General features: G+C 49.4%; 1 protein-coding gene across 1 annotated transcript; it reads right to left on the reverse strand.

Moving 5' to 3' along the window:
* Positions 1–8,325: 8,325 nt before the first annotated feature.
* On the reverse strand, positions 8,326–9,786 carry LOC147710937 (uncharacterized). Its single transcript, XM_086919403.1, has one exon. The coding sequence runs from the start codon at positions 9,784–9,786 to the stop codon at positions 8,326–8,328; it is 1,461 nt and encodes a 486-aa protein (XP_086775529.1).
* Positions 9,787–13,126: the final 3,340 nt, after the last annotated feature.

The raw sequence follows: 13,126 nt of genomic DNA on the forward strand, positions 1-13,126 counted from the left end.
TTTTAGGTGTAATACTTATACCGCAAATTGTCACTGCTCTCTTTGCTGTAAGGGTCTTTGAAACCAGTCCAAACCAGTCCTCTCCTCCTTGTTCAGCATGACCACAGGGGGTGGAGACCGCAATGTGTAAATGGACATACAGCCTATTCATTTGCAAGCAAGACTCCTCCCACCATTCTAAATGCAGACCAGGTCTATTCAGCCCTGCAATGAGTCACCCAGGGAAGGCAGGGGACACCTCAACCACCTTAGTGACTGGCTAGAGTGAATGCACATCCTGTCTCCTGTCACTCAAACACCAGAAGCTGAATACACAAGCAGCCACAGGCACACAGAGTGTTAAATTAAGAAAACGCCCACTTTCTAAAAGTGGCATTTTCAACATAGAATTTGAAAGCCATCTTTACCAAAATGTGTGTTAATAAAATATCTGAGTTCAGACAGCCTAAACTCCTTTTTTCTATCTTGTCCATATGAAAGGCTACACCTGTAAAAAATGTTACAGTGCATCCTCAATGGTAAGCATATCGGACAGATAGCCTTTCAATAGTGAAAATTAAATACACAATATTTCACTATCAGGACATGTCACACGCACCAGTCCTACCTTTCACATCCACTGCACCCCGCCAATGGGGGTACATTAGGCCTGCCTTAGGGGTTCCTTACATTTAAGGAAAGGGAAGGTTTGGGCCTGACAAGTAGGTGCACTTGCCAGGGAAACATGGCAGTTTACAACTGCGCATGCAGACACTACAGTGGTAGGTCTGAGACACATTTACAGGGCTACTCATGTAAGTGGCACAACTAGTGCTGCAAACCTACTAGTAGCCTTTGATTTACAGGTCCTGGCACACACTGTGCACTTTACTACGGACTTACCAGTAAATCAAATACACCAATAATGAATAACCAATCAGTGTTATAATTTATACAGAGAGCATATGCACTTTACTACTGATCAGTAGTGGTAAAGTGCCCAGAATCCTATAGCCAACAAAAACAGGGTCAGAGAAATAGGAGGCAAAAGGCAAATGTTTGGGGATAAACCTGTCAAAAGTGCCAGGTCTAGCAATATTACCCTATGAGAAGCAGAGACAAAAGAACTCTTAGTGGGTGTCTTGCACAATTTACAGACTTGCGGAATAAGAAAAAATCAGACATTGCTTTCTACATAAATGCAGAGAGATGTACTTGTAATACCAGGAGATGACTCACTAACAGCTTTTATTTACCAGCAATAGGCAGAGATGTATCAGACAGCTTCATACCTTTGAACTACCAGAGTATGTTTGTGAAAATACCCGCAGTGAAAGTGCTACCAGTGTTTCTTGCCCATTTTTATATATTAGTTTGGGAATACCTGCAAAGAGCTGTCAGTAATTGTATTACCTGCTCAGATTTGTGTGCTCTTGCTTAATCAGCTATAATGGAAGCCTGAGGCCTGATTTAAAGTTTCACAAAAAGATTACCGCATCATACATGTAAAGTTAATTCAGTCCACCTATTATAAGTGTGTCATAGCCTAATAAGGCACAATGCCTTTATATTTGTGATGGAATACCCTGTCTGCCAAACTCTAAACCAGGACAAGAGTCTCTAACGAGTTTAATAACAGAGGGCCTGATTTATTGTTTGGAGGACAGGTCAAAATATGATGAATATCCTGTCTGCCTTATTACAAGTGACTTACATTGTATGGTAGATGTAATAAAGGAGGATGTTATATCCGTCAAGTTGGGCAGGAATCACCAGTCTGCCCGACTGTGTATCAGGACCAAAATCTGGAGTCCTTGAATCTGTGCATGGGAATCTGATTATCTCATAATGAAATTGAAGTATGAATATTAGGGTATTCGTGAAACATAAACAATATGTTTAAGTAAAGCCTGCAAAGTGACAAAAGAAAAAAGAAGTGTAACCAAGGTAGGAAATGTGATGGTGAAATACCCAAAGGTTAAAGAGATAACAATTGTTGGACTGGTCTATGGCACTGAATGAAAAAAACAGCGATTAAAAAAAAATTACTTCATATAAAACGCTTTTAATATCCTATTGAGAACAACAAACCATGCACTTTTATTAATTTTTGGGCATGCACTATATATTCAAAATTAATTTTTCAGTATAATGCTTAACTGTAGACTATATAATTTGTAATAAAGAAATCGCTGCAAGCCTTCGGAACTATTACTCAAGTAGACAATACCGAGTTACTTTCCCAGGAAACGCTTTTTTATATATGATTACTTTTTTTCAATGCAACGATCTCCTTGACTCTCATTTATCCTGGAGTTTTATCAATACTAAACTGCAGTACACCAATGCATCTTATTTCTGCATGCACAATAACTTGATGGACCAACCGAAAGAAACAAGGGGTCATATGTAGAAGGAGTTAACGCCGCATTAGCTGCACTTTTCCGACAGTTTTGCAACGAGATTTCCATCACCTCGAGGAAAACATGGCGGCAGCTTGCTGAGCTGCTGCAGTGCTCCGTGAACGATCTCCCGCTATAGCCTGCCCCGTTATCATCTTTTGAGTTTGGTGAACCGGTTTTGCAGGAGAATTAAGCAGAGGATTGTCGGAATGAGTCTAGCCATAATAAATCCGGACTGAAATTGCTTTTATGTGAAAACCGCGGTGCTTCTTCACTTATTTTCACTGAGAAGTCTGATTTCCCTGTTCATGCGTGGTGGTTGCTGTTGTGCTCGTGTGGGAGCACCGATCCAGCGTTTCCCTGCCGTTTCTGACTCGGCGCTTACGAACTTGCAACTTTTCCCGCTGGGGCTGCGGTTGTGGTCTGCGGCAGCGCTAGAGCTCAGAAGGGGCAGGAAGGCACAAAGTCTTGTGCATACCTCCTGTAGCTCAGCTCTAACTGTTGTGGCTGCCATGAATCGGAGCTGCGAGACGGCCGGGAGGGAGGCTCAGACTCTGCTGTGACGGTGGAGGGGCTTGAGGTAACCAGTCCAATCGAGTGCGGTAAGAAAGCTGACATGGTCAGCGACTGGCTGCCGCCCCCCTCCCAAATGACCACACCAACTCCCGGACATGTGAACACAAAACATGGTTATCTTTGGAAGGCGGGGGGTCGCGGGACCCCCCGGCCGTATTTATTAAGTTATAAAATTAAAAATTTTAATAGCATGATAAATACTTTATACAAAAATCAGCAGGACATTAGATACAATGTTGTCAACAAGTATGAGAGACTAACCTTAACAGAGACTCTAATACAGGTTGTTTCCTAACCGAACTAACATCCTAAGCTAGATTTTTGTATACTACATTTCTGGCCATATGGCAAGGTCGCTAACCGGTGTCAGGTCCTAGTAGCTGCGCCTCACCTAAAGATGTGCGCATGCGTAGCCGGGCCTGGTAATTACCCAGGCCACGCCGTGAAACAATTACTAGCTGCGCCTTACCCAGAGATATGCGCATGCGTAGCCGGGCCTGGTAATTACCCGGTCCACGCCGTGAACTCCATTTACCCACTAAAGGAGGGCCCTTACTCTGCGCCATCCGGTGACGTCATGAGTATGCGCGCGCAGGGTGGCTACCAGCCTAAGGAAAGCGTGACTACTCCAACCCGCGCCCCTTTGAACAGCAATTACCTTGCCCCTGAAGTTCTATGAGGTGCCAAGGGCACCTCCCCTTGGGCGGGAACCTCCATGGGATGATGCCCGCCCCCTCAGACCTTAAAATAGCTGCTCACCGGTCATGACCTTACCGCATGCCCCAAACCTAATAAATACGACGACCTATGGAAGAAAAGAGCTAAAGGACAACTACTCTAACTAATATCACATCAAAATCAACATATCGCTACAAAGGAAAAAAGGCCTAACACAAACATCACAATGCAGCAAAATAAAGCATATTTCAATAAACGGGAAAAAAGGCCTACAAGATCATTTATCAAACAAATACTTTAGTCACATAAAGCTCGCTAAACCAGGCCTTGTGCTAACAATAACCCAGCAAAGTATATATACATTGAACTAATACAGCTTCAACCAACTAGTTCCAGGGATGGTGAGTGGGAAAACAAGAAGCCCCGAGCGCGGGGCACGACACTCTGTGGGGGAGCGTCCAGAGAACAAGAGGGTCTCCTGGGTGCTCCCCGCTTCTTTATCCCCAAGGGGCCAGGTGAGGGCGGACCCGCCCCCACCCAGCCCCTCCTGCATCCCGCCCCCCCGACCCGGAAGCCCAACAATGACATCCGGGTCAAGGGGGGGCGCCAACCAATCGGTGACGAGGCGCGCCCGGACGGGCACGCCCCTCCACCGAGAAGCTCTGAGGAGGGGGACGGTCGCCGCGCCGCCATGCGGGCGGGGGGGCCAAGAGCCCCCCCTTTTCACATGGTCAGCGACTGGCTGCCGCCCCCCTCCCAAATGACCACACCAACTCCCGGACATGTGAACACAAAACATGGTTATCTTTGGAAGGCGGGGGGGTCGCGGGACCCCCCGGCCGTATTTATTAAGTTATAAAATAAAAAATTTTAATAGCATGATAAATACTTTATACAAAAATCAGCAGGACATTAGATACAATGTTGTCAACAAGTATGAGAGACTAACCTTAACAGAGACTCTAATACAGGTTGTTTCCTAACTGAACTAACATCCTAAGCTAGATTTTTGTATACTACATTTCTGGCCATATGGCAAGGTCGCTAACCGGTGTCAGGTCCTAGTAGCTGCGCCTCACCTAAAGATGTGCGCATGCGTAGCCGGGCCTGGTAATTACCCGGTCCACGCCGTGAAACAATTACTAGCTGCGCCTTACCCAGAGATATGCGCATGCGTAGCCGGGCCTGGTAATTACCCGGTCCACGCCGTGAACTCCATTTACCCACTAAAGGAGGGCCCTTACTCTGCGCCATCCGGTGACGTCATGAGTATGCGCGCGCGGGGTGGCTACCAGCCGAAGGAAAGCGTGACTACTCCAACCCGCGCCCCTTTGAACAGCAATTGCCTTGCCCCTGAAGTTCTATGAGGTGCCAAGGGCACCTCCCCTTGGGCGGGAACCTCCATGGGATGATGCCCGCCCCCTCAGACCTTAAAATAGCTGCTCACCGGTCATGACCTTACCGCCACAGGCCAGCATTGTTACCCGACGATCTGGCCTCCCCCTACTCAAGAATTCACCCAGGAGTGTGTTTACCCAGCATAACCCTCCAACCAGGCCCAGAGATTATTAGACCAAAGGACATTCCCTGACTCTGTTAAATGAACCCCATCCTTCAGGTAGAACCTTTCGCCCCATATACATCCATGTGGAATTGTCTGCAACCGGGGGGCTCGAAATAGTTTGTCCAACTGAGTATTGATCCTCTTTACCGAGTGATTCAAAGCCCTGACCGAGTCCCCCCCTCGCCACTGCCAACGAGGAATAAGTTGAGACCAAACTACAATGCAACCCGGGCAAGTCTTGGCCACCTACCCTGCCGTGGAGATGATCTCTTCAATCAGGATGCGCCTCCCTAACTTCGCCAGATCATTCTCCCCTACATGGAGTATCACCACCGACGGGGCGGAGGGCTGCTGAGCTAAAAGTCCCTGGAAAAAACCCCTAAACTGGCTGAGGCACAGGCCCCCCCTCCCAAAGAATGAGATAGCCAGCCCTTTACGCGCCGCCCTTTCCTGACGGTCTCCTGAAAGAAAAACACGCTCAGCACGCCTCACGTAAGAGTGCCCCACAATCCAGATAACCTTTGTCTTGTGTTCATCCTGTTGCTCGTGCTGTGATGGTGCTGTTTGCTGACGCCCGGTGGTGAGTTCCTCCCCCGCGTCACAGGTTTGAGAAACTGAAAACCAAAACATACCAAGCGTGAGCACCAAGTTGTTACAACATGTCAATTCGTACATAACGTTTATAACACTCTGATGTCCATCTCCCGATGCTCTTCACATCCTCAGCTGAGAGACCCCTTAATGCCGCTTCCGTTGCAGCCCCTATCCTAAAGGAGTGGGTGCCAAATTCTCTAGGATCTAACCCTGCCTGTCTGACTGTTAACTCAAGGACTCTCCTAAACTGGAATCTAGTTAATGGTGTCCCATCAGCGTGACACAACAGTGCACCCACCGCCGTGCCCCCCCGCTGTCCGTGGAAGACCTCCACGTGGGAGACCGGGCAGCAAGGGTTGCCCCGAGCCCGTTGGAGCACTATGGTGTGACCCCAAGATTCCTGATCTGTTTTGGACCTCTGAATTGTCACCCACATAGTATCCTCTCTGATGGTAATGCTAGACCGCTGGAGGCCACCCAATTTATCCACTTTTGATCCTGCCACCAGTTCGCTAATCCTTAAGGCCCCATAAAAGGCCAGGGAAAATGCAGCTTTGAACAGGAGGACCTCCCACTGTGAGCTGCAGACCTGGTGCAATGCCTCCAGTAATGATGCCAACCGGGCCAGTCCAATGGGCCTTCTCGTATCTGCAGAGTGTCCCTGCAGCCGGCGCCACCCCCTCAAAGCCTTGCGAACTATAAAGGTATTCGTGGGATCTCGCATGCCCTTAGTCTGTGCAAAGAAAGAGACCGCTGCCCTATGCCTGCTTGCCGCTGTCACGGAGCGTTGTTCCTTGTGCATCCATTCTAAATAGGCCTCAAAACTGGCCTCTTGTGCCCACTTAACTGCCCATTCCTGACCCAAGAAATTACAGTAAGACAAAAACGCCCCTTCGTATGCTGTCCTGGTCCTGGGGGCTAAGCTAGCAACCACGAGGTCCTGTAATCTGGGGCACCAATCTGCCAAAGAACTGCCGGGAAGTGTGTTGGCGAGGGGTCTGCTGCAGGAAGATGTTCCCTGAAGACCTGCATTTTAAAACAAGAAAGGGAATCGGCAGCATTGTTGAGGATGCCAGGCACATGCTTGGCTCTGAAAACTACATTCCACTTCAAGCATTGCAGCACAATCTCTTTTATCAGGCGTAGTATAAACGGACAGCGAGCCCCTTGTTGGTTTATACATTCCACCACTGTCATGTTATCCGACCAGAACACCACTGATTGGTTACATAAATGTTCTGCCCAGACCTTCAGTGCCACCCATATCGGAAAAAGTTCCAAGAAGCCAATGTTGGTTGTCAGACCCTGTGCTCTCCATTCTTCCGGCCACCGATGGGCGACCCATTTGTTCCCAAGGATGGCACCGAAGCCCACACTCCCAGCCGCATCAGTCCACAGGCCTAACTCTGCTGATGTAGCAGGGGGAGCTGACCACACTACCCTGCCATTAAAGCCCTCCAGGAATGCCATCCAGATATGCATGTCCTGGCGCACCTCAGATGACAGCCTAGTGCGGTGATGCTTCTCCCGCAACCCTTTCATCGCCTGAGCAATGGAGCGTGAGAACGGGCGGGCCATAGGGATGACCCGTAGAGCAAAGTTAAACTGCCCCACTACTTCCTGCAGCTGCTGCAAGGAAACCTTGTTTTTACCTAGGCATTGGCGCAGAGCTTGTCCCTGGGTAACCTGAAGCATCCCTCCACGGAGTCAATTTCAATGCCAAGGAATTCCAGGCAGGTGGCTGGTCCAACCGTCTTCCCTGTTGCCAGCGGGACCCCAAAAGCACGCATGAGCACGCAAAATTCCTGCAATGCCCAAGCACACTCCTGAGAGTCCACCGCCCCCAAGAAAAGGAAGTCATCCAAGTAATGCATGACCTGTTGGTGGCCAGTGACCTGTCTCATAGCCCATTCTAGGAATGAGCTAAATGTCTCAAAGTATGCACATGATATGGAACAGCCCATAGGCATACATTTGTCCATGTAAAACTTGCCATCAGAAGTGAAACCTAAGAGGTGGTGATCCAGGGGATGTACAGGAAGAAGGCGGAAAGCAGATTCTATGTCAGATTTTGCCATTAATGCACCTGTACCCAGAGCACGCAGTAAATCAACCGCCTGATCAAATGAGGCATACTTGACACTACAAATCCCCTCATCAATTGCATCGTTCAAGGATGTCCCCCTTGGGGCCGACAGGTTGTGGATCAGTCTAAATTGGCCCCTTTCCTTCTTGGGTACTACCCCCAACGGAGAGCACACAAAATTGGGAACCGCCACCTCTTGGAAGGGGCCTGCTATCCTGCCTAGGGACAACTCTTTGGAAATCTTAGCGGCCACCACCTCTGGGTTCTGTGTTACTGAAAGCTGATTCTTGCAGTGTGGGCTACCAGTGTAACCCATTGCTGGGATCCTAAAACCTTGAGAAAAACCTTCTTGCAATAGAGTGGCAGCTGTGCGATCAGGGTATCGGTTCAAGCAGGGGATCATTGCAAAAACGTCTATTGGCATTGGAGTGGCATGCTGGACTGAATTACTCAGGCTTCCCCCTTCCCCTGTGACCGTGATTACCTTGCTTGTTCCTACACGTTGTCTCGGGATGGGACGGGTGCCCACAAATTGAACACGCATGCCTAAATCTACAGGTACCCTGGGGCCTTGAGCAGGAGCGCTTATTAAAGTCCCAACACACCCCTTTTCTCTCCGCCCCCCCCCTGTTCTTCCCGGGGACCTCATTCCCCTGGTGTGACCGAAAGGGCTGTTGGGGCCTGGCGGAGAACACCCTGGGAGCGCTAGTAGACTGTGTAGGGGCCGTGTCCCCTGAGAACTGCTGATGCCATGACATGGAATCCACCGTGTCCCACGCTAAAGATGCATTAAACTCTTTGGCCTTCCTGAAATTAATATCATACTCCTTCCAGGCATCGCCGGTATACTGATCGCTCCACCTCACAATCCTACTCATGTAGCAAGACATAGCTGCCTGGACATTTGGGGGCCGTTCCGCCGTGATCGCGGAAAGGACAGCAAAGGCCCTGATCCAATTCTTCAACGTTTCCTCTACCTTGAATCTGGAGCATTGAGCCCTCCATTCACTTGGATGCATCCATTCCTTCATCAACTTAGCCTGTTCCATCTCCCTATTATCCAACAACAAGGAATAAATGTATACATACTTCCCCGCCCAAATCATTTCCTTCACTGCCTGAGACACATGTTGCCCTAAGTTTTCACTCCTGGATGGCACAACGCCGTCCCCCAAAAGGGGCAGCGCCACCTCCTTACCATTCACGGGCGCCTGTGTTGGTGGGACACTATCTCCATTTGGCTGGGCTGAACTGGAACCTGTAAGTGAAGAAGATATGGGCACCGCAATACTATCAGCCGCTGTTGCAGCCTTAATTTTTTCCACCAATTTAACTGCTTCAGCCGCATGGTCGGCTGAGGGAAGACACACACCCCCTTTCCGAAGCCAAGGCAATAATGCCGCTATCTGAGACTCCAACTCAACAGGGACTGGGTCCGGACTGCCCGCCGGCACATCTGGGACCCCAGGAGGAACATCTGGGGGTCCAGGCAAATTAGGCAATGGGGCCGGTGGCGATGGCCCACCCGGGGCTGGTGCCAGTCCCCCAGGTGGAGGGGGGATAGGTGCTGTAGGAGCAGCCGGAGCAGCAGGGAGCACCGGTGCCATTGGTGCTGGGATCGCTGGCAGTGGTGCCACTGGAACTGGTATCGTGGGTACTGGTACAGTGGGAACTGGTTCTAAAGGCCCTGGGGTTAGGGAACTGAACCTAGGCTTTTTTGCCCTGGATTTCTTAGGTGGGGTAACAAAATCACCCCTTGGCAAAGGAGCTGTTCTCTCCCGTACTGGCCTCCCTGATGGGCCCGGGGGGTCAGCGAGTCTATCATTCATGCGGGCCTCTTCAACCTTACCCAATCTTTTGCTAATTTGAGCCATTTCCCGCATCATAGCCTGCATCATGGCCTCCATGCTAGACCCCCTTTTACCACCCCTTTGCCCTGGCATGATCGCACGCCTCGGCCCTACACTCCTTATGTTAACAGACCGTGCGCTCTGTACCTTCACCAGCTGGAGGATGTACAGGGGGCTGTAAGCACCATGCAACAGCAACCGCAACGCCCCGGCTTATCCGGTTTGTCAGGGGTGGGTAAACTCTAACGCAGACCCACCCGGCGGCAACTAGAAGCTATGAAATGCTAGCCCCCCGCTCTCCTCTCACCGATAAATCCTGCGTGCACCAGGCCGGAATCGGATCCTCAACAACGTCTTATGTCCCTCTCCTTGCGCGAAGTGCACCAAAATTGTCGTTAGTTGCCTGTAAAAGAACAATATATGAATACCGTGGAACAAAGCCGAAGCAGATTTATGAACATACCAAGCGAAAGTACAGGAGGCTTGAACTCCCACTGTTCACTCTTTGTGACTTCAAAACTAAAAAACGTATAATCGCAATAACTCTCACTTAAACCAGGATATTTATATTCAGCAAATCCACCCTCCTTTCCAATGTCTAATTAAAAATTTACTGTTTTGCTTTCACAAAGGGTCTCCCATCCGGGTCCTGCCCTGGTCGACCCTGCTTCGCTTCCTCCCCGTGTATCACTGCAAAATACTCGATTGTGACGCCAGGCGCGCGGGAAACAGAGCGCTAATGCGATCGGTTTTATAATTGCACAGTAATGTTCCCCGGGCCGCTTGTACGACCGGAATTCCTACCTATCTGCCGAACAAAGGAATTATTACACCGCCGGTATTGCCCGGGTCCGTGTGTGCCCCAGCGACCTGCACACCGGTATCAAAAGCAAACTGCCGGCTGGCACACCGATCTGCAAAGCGGCCCCCACCCCCGCAAAGTACCTTTTGCTGGATGATTCAGGCGCCTCCCTATACTTGCTCGCCAAACCCGCTCCCCAGCCGCTCCGTGTCTCCGACGGCCTCCTCTCCTGTCGCGATGCCCTCGTGCAACTCGGCCGCCCTGTAATCCGATCACAAAGCCTGCAAAACAAACTGAAAAAAGTTAAATAAACAAGAAGCCCCGAGCGCGGGGCACGACACTCTGTGGGGGAGCGTCCAGAGAACAAGAGGGTCTCCTGGGCGCTCCCCGCTTCTTTATCCCCAAGGGGCCAGGTGAGGGCGGACCCGCCCCCACCCAGCCCCTCCTGCATCCCGGCCCCCGACCCGGAAGCCCAACAATGACATCCGGGTTAAGGGGGGGCGCCAACCAATCGGTGACGAGGCGCGCCTGGACGGTAACCCCCCTCCACCGAAAAGCTCTGAGGAGGGGGACGGTCGCCGCGCCGCCATGCGGGCGGGGGGGCCAAGAGCCCCCCCTTTTCATTCTGTATGTTTTTTAGTAAATCTGTGTCAACAGCTTCTGTGTCAGCAACATCTGTGTGTGCTCACCTATCTCTTCATCAAAATAAAAACAAAGGCAAACATGGGTGAAAAAAGAAAGAGGCGCTTGTGAAGGGTGTCCCCCCCGTACTGAGTCTCGAGGCATCCTCGGTAAAGAATAAGCCTTCTTCATTTTTATCTACTGAGGTAAAGTCAAAACGGACAAGGTCCCCTAGAGATACAAAGAACCTCAAAGCAGTACTTAGTTTGGGGTCCAAAATCCCTCATTCCCTACGCTCCTACTTTAAAGCAGTTCCACAGGTGCTTGACCTCTCAGAGGATCGTGCTATGTCTTTTGTTGTGGATGCAACCACTACGTTAGTTCCTGTCTCAATGCTGGCCTCTCTCTCACCCGTACCAGAAGGTGATGTTGAGCCAGTATTATCACTACCATCTAGCCCCCCCCCTGGGAAGCTTACTGGTATCTCTCAACTCTTTCAATCCTGGTGAATTGGTTTCCCCTGATTTGGGTGCAGCATTAGCTGGCCCATCCGGAGCTTTGGCTCAACCATTGGTAGACCTACTGTCTCTATCGGGTAAACCTTTGGGGGTTTTGGAATCCTCCAGCAGTTCTTCCGGTGACTCTTCTACCAATAATGAAGGGCTTGCAGCTGATGCAGGAACTTTCACAGATGTAGGGTATGTGGCAGGTGTAGGTGAAGAGGAATTGATTGATCAGCACAGCAGTGCCAACATTTCTTCTAATGCTGTGTTAGAGGAAACGGCCTTCGGTACGGACTCCAGCATTACTCCCGCTTCCCTTCTAGCAATGTTCTCTTCTCTGTCTCAGGATATAAGAAAAGGCTTCAACGAGTCATCTGCAAATCAAGCTGATATTAGAAATTATTGTAAATCCGTGGACAATAAGACCGACGGTCTTACGTCAAGAACAGGGACACTGGAAGAGACAGTAGCTGTACTATCGACCCACTTGGACCAGGCTAAAGAAGATATTGTTAAACTCAGACGGGAAGATTTGGCCCTGAGCGAAAGGATGGAAACATTGGAAAACAACGCTAGACGCAGCAACATTCGCATCCTCAATGTTCCTGAAGGGTCAGATGGATCAGACATCAAACAGTTTGTTACCGCACATTTGAAGGAATCTCTATGTTTAGATCACTCAATTGAGGAGTTGGCAATTGATATTCAGCGGGTTCACAGGGATCCCTTTAGACGAAATCCCCAAAGGTCTAAACCACGCAAGATCCTCGTAAACTTCCACACCTATTTACTTAAGGAACAGATCCTTAACTTGGCCCTAAAACAGAAGTGATTCTAGTCTTACCCTTGTATACATGGTATAAAAACACAGTAATTCGGATGAGAGACAGGGTGACTTGGCGGGAGCTCGGGGAGGGGTGCTATGTACTGGACTTGATCTGGTTAGATATTGCAAGATGCTTTATGGAAGTTGTGGGGCCTACTAAGATTTCGCCCAGGAGTTGGTCATTTGATCGTTCTTTACTCTCACACCCAGATGATAATTTGTTTCTTAAAACTGAAGCCCATAACTTTATGAGTCTTAACATTGGTTCGGCAGCCTCTGGAGTTGTTTGGGACTCCTTCAAGGCTTTCTTGAGGGGTCTCATTACTGGTAAGGCGTCATTTCGTAGGAAACAGTATAGGGAGGAAGTTGTTTCCATTGAAGCAGATATAGCAAAAATACAACTCGATATAGACACCAATCTTTCCTCTCCTGACTCTGTGTTAAACCTGCTTCATAACCAACTACTAGCTTTGAAAGGTTAATTGGGCTCGGTCTTGAATCAAAGAATCCAGCAGAAATGGGAGGCTAGTAAAATAGCCCATTCCCAGTATGGCGAGGGGGCAGGAAAACTATTGGCCTGGAAGACCAAAATAGATCAGGTCCGTAATAATATAGACTCAATTACTGTTAACAACACTCCATTTC

This window comes from Lissotriton vulgaris, chromosome 5 (genome assembly GCF_964263255.1).
Source record: "Lissotriton vulgaris chromosome 5, aLisVul1.2, whole genome shotgun sequence".
NCBI lineage: Eukaryota > Metazoa > Chordata > Amphibia > Caudata > Salamandridae > Lissotriton > Lissotriton vulgaris.

Coding starts and splice junctions, on each gene's coding strand:
- LOC147710937 (XM_086919403.1), bottom strand. CDS start 9,786: ATGGAGGCCATGATGCAGGCTATGATGCGGGAAATGGCTCAAATTAGC.